Raw genomic sequence first — 7,500 nt, forward strand, 5'->3', positions numbered from 1 at the left:
TGTAATGATTCCTGCATGTAAAAGTCTATGTCAGATGAAACTTATCTGAGAGGAAATGCAACTTTGGGCACGGAAAAAAAAACACACAACTTTTATAGCCTTTCATATGTTAAAAGGTCAGAGAAAACAAATAACACTTCATCTTTTTGTCAATAAGAGAATTGAGGTCACAGTTGCCTCGACAGTAACAAGTTACTAAGACCATAAATTAGAAGGCCCATAGTGTCTCTTTAAAGTCCTGTGGACACTGTTAGCTATGGACTAGTGCCAACAGCTGTGAAGGGGTGAAGGGTCCTCAAAGCACAGTGCCTGCCAGGATTGTCTACACACTTCATCCTTTCCCACTGAGGTCCAGTTAGTGCCCCCTGCAATCTGCCATCATCAATCTAATTCAATAGAGTGACAGAGACCAGGCAGTGTGAAACACTGAACTCTGCCACTGAGTCGGCATCTACACTGCACTGGGTCTCATTACAACTGATGGACCTTACTTCACTATCAGTCAGACAAAGCAAAAAATGGCATAATTGGTCACACTGCAAGCTAAATCTTCAGTTTTGCCGTTACATCACAGCATTGCCTTTGTCAATCGTAAACAGTTCTTAAGAAGCCCTTAAACTGCCTTTAGGAAACATCACATTACTTAAATCTACTTTTTCCTAACTAATACTATTTTCTCATCATATGCTACGCAACTGTTCGTATTAATAACAATGAAAAAGAACAGGAAGGAGTGTTTGAAGTATGTAACTTGTTGATAAAAGTATCAGAACCTAAAAGAGGAGAATGTATCTTACAACACAAAAATAATCTTTTCTTTTTTTTTTTTTTTTGAAACAAGCTGTGTTCCAGTGATGTTGGCTTTGGATATATGCAAAACAATTACAACACTAATTGGAACTTGAATCACTTGGTGTTTAACACTGACATTTTCCAGATACTTCTGTAATACTTTTTTTGCATGAATTCAGCTCGAGTTACACCTGTAGACTGAGATTGGGCTAAGCAAACCAGCCTGTAAGTAATTTAGAACCGCAGGAAACTACCTGTATTACTGAAGATATTCTGGGTATGCTGGATATAACTTGGTCAGTGCAACTTTAATTAAAAGAACACTTGAGGCAGGGGGTGGGAAAAAGGTTTCTTCTTAGGCTTTGGATTTTTTTGTGTGATGCTTTAGAGTGATGCTATTTGCCATGATGTAAATTCCTAACAGAAAATTAACACTGCCCTGTATAAAAGAAACTAAAACTTTGCATGGGTATATAAAACTTCAAATTCAAGGCAAATAACAATAAATGGCATTATTTTACTTTCCCCTCATTGCTTTGTGTTCCCAGTATTAAAATACAAAAGAATCTAACAGTTTGCCTTGTCTGAAAGAAGAACAAGTGTTCTTGCATGCATGCAAACAGTGAGGCAATACACGGTGCAAGGTAAGAAAGCTGAAAAGGGTTTACCCTTTTTCTCCATGTATCTCCACAAACTGGAAAAAAAAAAAATATGTCCCTCCCTGCATCCTTTGCATTCTCCTGCACTGTCTCAAGAGGGTACAGATCTGCTGAAAAAATGCCCCCTGTACAGAACCACATGGTGTAAGCATTTTGCACAGTCATTCTGGGATGACTGTGAGGTTCATGCCAAGCCTCAGCAGCCTGATAAGTTGTTTCAATACTGGGAGACCCCAGGGGTACATCGTACTTCTGTAAACTGGATGAAGCATCACATATATGCAGTGACCCCTAATGGTTAGAGCCTGACCAAGCCACACGAGTGTCATGGTCCCAGCCACAGGACCGCCTGGGGACCAACCCCTGAGTGGGTCTGACATTACCAATCGACTTCCAGAAAAATGCCCACCATTGGGCAGACAGTCACTTTGGGTGGAGCTATGCTCTTGTACTCCTTTGTCCAGCAGACAAGCATTGGGTCAGAAGGGGCAGAAAGAAAAGGGGTCCTGACCCCATTTCAAGAAGAGAAGACAGTTTGGATCCAGTCTCTGCTCCAGGGACTGCATTTTTCATTCATGATGAATGGCATTAGGGTCTTAGTTCAAGCAAAATACTGTAGACAATGCTGATGTTAGATAATTATTGCATAATTTATAATGTAAAAATCTTAATGTAAAAAAAAAAAAAAGCCTGTTCATGAATATCTACAAATTTCATGCAAGAAACATACAGCTTTAAGCCACAATCATTAAGGCAAGTGTTTTCATTTTGGCTTAGATTAATAGTTATATTGGGTTTATACGGCATCATATTTTCTCCTTCCCCCTCCTCAAAGGAAGAGGAGCAGGAGTGAGAGAACAATGTGGTGGAGTTTAATTGGACATCGGTGTGAAACCACCACAGTCCCTTTTGGTGCCCAATGTGGGCTCGAGAAATTAAAGATAAGGATGATAACTGGGAGAGGTAATGGGCAAAACACAGACTGGACATGGTCTAAAAATGTAATAGTTGTGAAGAATTTATGATGTAAAAGTTGTGAAGACTATGTGTTGCCGTAATGTGGTGAAGGGATGAGGGGTAGCATGTATGTAAATTGTCTGCATTGTTGGTGTTGTGTTGATGTTATGTTGATTTTGGTGTAGGGAATTTTTATTTTTTAAATGTATGTGAAGATTGTGATGAATGTGATAAAATTATATTTTAATGATAATTCTTAAATACGCTTTTCACAAAAGCATGGGGTAAAATGTATTGGGTTTATGTGGCACGGTTTTGGTAGTGGAGGGGCTGCAGGGATGGCCTTTGTGAGCAGAGCCCAGCAGCTGCCCCATGTCAGATCAGAGCCAGCTCCAGATGGCTCCAAAAGGGACCCACTACTGGCCAGAGCCAAGCCAGTGAGTGACGCTGGTTGGGCCTCTGGGAGAGAGGATTGAAGAAAGGGGAAAGCAACTGCTGTGCAATAGCAGCTGCAAGAGAGGAGTGAGAAAATGTGAGAGAACCAGCCCTGTAGACCTCAAGGTCAATGCAGCAGGAGGGCAGGAGGTGCTCCAGGCACGCAGCACAAGTTCCCCTGCGGCCTGTGGAGAGGCCCCTGGTGGAGCAGGCTGTCCCCCTGCAGCCCATGGGTCCCACACGGAGCAGATCTCCACGCTGCAGCCCGTGGAGGAGCCCCCGGTGGAGCAGGTGGATGTGGCCTGGAGGAGGCTGCGGCCCATGGAGAGCCCCCGCAGGAGCAGGCCCCGGGCCGGAGCTGCAGCCCGTGGAGAGGAGCCCACGCAGGAGCAGGGGGTCTGGGGGGAGCTGCCGCCCGTGGGGGACCCGTGCTGGGGCAGTTTGCTCCTGGGGGATGGACCCTGTGGTACGGAGCCATGCTGTAACAATGCTTGAGAAGCTGCTGCCTGTGAGCTGCTCAGGGGAGAGGAGGTAGGTAGAAAGGGGGGGGGGGGGGGGGGGGGGTGGATGTGGGATTAGTTTGCTTTTAGTTTCTCACTGCTCTAGTCTGTTAGTAATAGGCAATAAATTATATTAATCTCCCTATGTTGAGTCTGTTTTGCCCATGAAAGTAATTGGTGAGCAATCTCCCTGTTCTTATCTCAACTCTTGAGCCCTTTCCATCGTATTTTCTCTCCCATTGTCCTTTGAGGAGGGGGAGTGAGAGAGGAGTTGTAGTGGAGTTTAGCTGCCCACCAGGGTGAAATCACCACAGTTCTAAATATGTAATGGGATTATACATCTATGCAACAAACCTGTATTTCTAACTGCTGAACCACTTGCATTTGCACCCGACACTGAGCAGTGCTTCTGTCATCCAATGCATGTTCATTGTTAAGGTGCCTAGAGAAGAAAGAGAACACTAATAAAACAGTGTTAAGACGAGGAAAATTTCTTTATGAGTTCATTTTTCTCTCCTGTGCATATGGCTTCCATTAGTTTCAATAGGAGTTATGCAAAAAGATCTAGTTAGAACATGCCTTAGATACAACAATACAAAGTAACAAAATTGATTATTTCATTTAGTTCCACAAACTTTCTCAATGATGAATGCCAGATGCCCAGTTCCTATCTCCCAGACCACAGAAGCCATCTAAAAGCCAGTATAACTGGTTGTCCGTATTTGGTAGAGTCACTGAGCTGATTTCCACTCCCTGTCAGTGGTGTAGATGATCAGACAACCACCTTATAAATGATTCTTCAAAAGATATAATTGTTTTCAGGCTGCTTGAACTACTGTAAATTGATGTAGACTTTGTTTAGATTTCTCCACCTGTTCTTTAGTCATTAAAGCAAAAGCACCAACAGAATGTCCTTTCCCCCTTCCCAGAACAGAGCCAGGCATTACTGAAACCATAGGGGAACAATCTGAGGAAGAGGGCGCAAAGTAAAGGCACCACAAGGAATAACTATACACCTTACACACACAGCAAGCCTCCTGGGAGAGATTCAAGCTACGCAATCATGCCAGCTTAGCAGAACAAGCAATGCATAATGCAACCAGGAAGGAGAACCACAGTGGGTGAGTACAGGTACCTAAAGTGCCGACCAGACCCAAATGTCTGTGTCTCATATGATTCAACGGGGTGCACCTTTACAGAGCTCATTTAGTGCTGTTTATTTGGGTTTTGTTTTGTTTTATTTTGTTTTGTTTTGTTTGAAGGACAGTGATTTCTGTTTGTTCTTTTTCTTCTGTGATCAAAGAAATCCCTTTTGGAGCTTTTAGAGCGGTTTTGCTACTCTACTGAGAAGAAAACTTAAGGATCAGGCTAAAGAAGAAATGGGAGCAAAGGAGTTTTGCCTTTGAATGTGGATTTACTGGCTACTCCCCCTGTTTGCAAGAGGGGTAAGTTTTGTAGGTACTATAGTCACAGATGATCTCACAGCTGCGTGAACTATGATATCCATATCATAGAGGAAAGATATCTTCCCCCCTTTTATTTTTTAGCAGAATTATTTAGGGAACTATGCAGTTATTTGATTATTGATCTATGTAAAGAATGTGTTTTTCAGAAACAGGGTAAAAATAAGTGGGGACAGCATCCTAATTTTAGTATGATTTGTATCTTTAATTTAAATCATGACATCACAATTTAGGTCACAATGATAGAGTTCGCAGGTGAGCATAGTACGACAGTCAGGTTCTGTTACCCTTGCACAAGGAATGGCTAGAGAAGATATAAGTAATTATGAAAGCTTTTTTGTTGTTGTACTTTTATTACAAAATTGTTTACTGGTGTACTTCCTTGTAGTTTATGCTAAGTACAAGCATCACCAAGGACACATTTCCTGTGTGTGTGTCATAAAACCTACATTTAAAAAAAAAAAAAATCAATGGAACTGACTTCACTCTCCCTTCATGGGGAAAAATGCACGGTCAGTTTTAAAAGTAGATGACTTCGGAACATACCATTCTCTTGTTTTCTTGAATTTTTGATTCAAAAGAATTTTACTCCCTCCATTAATTATGCAGACACGATAGTGTGGGGTGTATTAATAAAATGGTTTAACATTTTCAGTTAATTGGATACAAAGCTGTCAGAAAAAGAACTGTAGACTGATTTTATCTATTTATCATCACCACTACTATCACCAGTACACATCACCATGTTTCCACATGCAAGTGCATGCACAGGAACTCATGATAGTAAGCAATGGTATAGGTATAAAAGCTCTCCTGGCCTGAGTATGAGGTTACTACCTACTCATGATTATTTATTAGTTATTACAACACCATATGTTTGCATAACACCTTACAAAATAGATACAGACACAGTCCTTGCCCTGAGGAACTTTGCATGTAACGGCAGCATGCAGTGTGGGAAAAGAAAGTCCAGTGTAATGTAATTTCAGTATGATTACATGGTAGCTTGGGAGACTGTGGCCTGTTTCTTGAGAGTTAACACAGTAATCTTCAGAACCTCATGAGATATACACATCCCTTATGCCATACTTTCACATCATGTGGTTTCTTGTGCTGTGCACTTTGGAGAAAAGTTATTTTATGGAAACATTAAGAGTGTAAAAATTGTTTTAAGAGTTATTTTTTCTGATCTCTCTCTTTTTTTTTTTTCCTATGAAGTAGGCTTGCTTTATTTATCATGCATGTATAGGCAAAGTAGTAAAAGAAAATCTAGGTCTAATACATTTTTAAAAACCTCTAAAATAACTTTTTTCTGTATAAAGTCGCTGCAGTTTTAGGGTCTAATATGCTGCAATCTGCCAAAAAAGACATACATTCTTTACTCCAGAAGTCTGGGAATCATTCCAAAGTGTACTGTATTGTATTGTTTTGTTTTGCTTCTTGCCATGTCTTTTAAGTTATGTGAAAGTTGTGCTGGTCAACTTTCATACTTCACTGATATATTCCTAATCTTTTATCTTGGCTGTATCCTTTACTAATCTCCTTTTAACCTGACTTATAATTGAGAAAAACAGTGTTTGTTTTTTTTTTTAAGGGGAGAAGATGTTTTGGCCTACTGGAAAATGTTCCTAAGGAGATGAATTGTTGGTTTGAAAGCATAAAGTAGACTGTGCAATACATATGCAGTTTCTTTCATTATTTTGTTGTTTATTCATTTGTTGAAAGATACAGATTTTTCTCCTGATTATATTTACAGCATATCAGGAAGTAATGAGGCAAATTATGAACTACACATAACATTTTAAAGCAGACTGGAATTAATGTATTATTGACAAGTGAACAATATAAACGGTACAGCATGTTCTAAACAAGACAGGGGATAGTATATTCTAGGAACACCCCAGAATAAATATTAAAGTGGGTTAAAATGTACTTTTTTTTTTTTTTGGAAACAGATTCGGACTCTGCAAAGCAAAAGGTAATACACCATTAAAGGAAAGAAGAAAGATAGTTTCAACAAAAATTCCAGTGGACATTTACCCGTATCAATTAACCTCTATATAACTTGGCACTCCTCTCAGTCTCTCTCAAAAGCAGCCCAGGACTAAAATAGCAAAGTGCTATAGGTCAGCATGAGGTGCACTGGCACAGTTACATGGAGGAATATACAGAGAATGTGTCTGCACTATGCTCAGTTCCAGCCAGAGCTATTATAAGCCTCCCTTTAATAAGCTCTAAAATTCAGTCACACATTTTTAGAATGAAAGCATGTGTTCCTAAAACATGATTGTTTTATGTTATAAAATTCAGTTGAAAATTCTTTCAAAATATTGGGAAAGATCTTTTACAACCTGAAAGTATCATTGCCAATGATGTCCTTTAATGTTTCTAATTGCACAATTTAACTTCGTTTTTTAAAGAAATGTGACATATTTTACAGCTGAGAAATAAAAACAATATATTCACAACAGCAAGTAGTAGGGTAATAATTTTCATCCTGGAGAGTTTATACTAATATTATTACCTTTACTTCTTAAAATGCAAGAGTAAAATAAAGTGTGCAGTCCCATCAGTAAGTGCAAGATGTACAACATGCATCCTTTATCTAATACACACATTTTATGTGTATATCCGTGTTTGTGTACATATATATCAATGCATGTATAAAAATGCTATATAAAAATGTATAAAAAT

At 39.6% G+C, this 7,500-nt stretch overlaps 1 protein-coding gene and 1 long non-coding RNA gene across 20 annotated transcripts in view; one reads left to right on the forward strand and one right to left on the reverse strand.

Moving 5' to 3' along the window:
• The window catches only part of FOXP2 (forkhead box P2), a 439,933-nt gene that overhangs the window by 38,355 nt on the left and 394,078 nt on the right, over positions 1–7,500 (reverse strand). For all 16 annotated transcript variants that reach the window (XR_013939269.1, XM_080555112.1, XM_080555108.1 and 13 more), the window contains one exon: positions 3,698–3,785. Coding sequence is in view for 15 of the 16 variants with exons in the window: in XM_080555112.1 (XP_080411238.1) it covers positions 3,698–3,785 (88 nt within the window). In the remaining variant the exon portion in view is untranslated. The remainder of the gene's footprint in view (positions 1–3,697; positions 3,786–7,500) is intronic.
• LOC308177675 overlaps positions 1–7,500 on the forward strand; it is a 16,118-nt gene that overhangs the window by 3,032 nt on the left and 5,586 nt on the right. For 2 of the 4 annotated variants that reach the window (XR_013939298.1, XR_013939299.1), the window contains exons 2-3: positions 4,273–4,464; positions 4,647–7,500. The exon at positions 4,647–7,500 is cut by the window's right edge and continues 5,586 nt beyond it. This is a non-coding gene — a long non-coding RNA (uncharacterized lncRNA). Of the gene's footprint in view, positions 1–841; positions 2,415–4,272; positions 4,465–4,646 lie in introns of all 4 variants that reach the window. The other 2 variants (XR_013939301.1, XR_013939300.1) reach the window with 2 other exon arrangements.

Source organism: Anser brachyrhynchus (assembly GCF_964034855.1).
Source record: "Anser brachyrhynchus genome assembly, chromosome: 1".
In the NCBI taxonomy this organism is placed as follows: Eukaryota; Metazoa; Chordata; class Aves; order Anseriformes; family Anatidae; genus Anser; species Anser brachyrhynchus.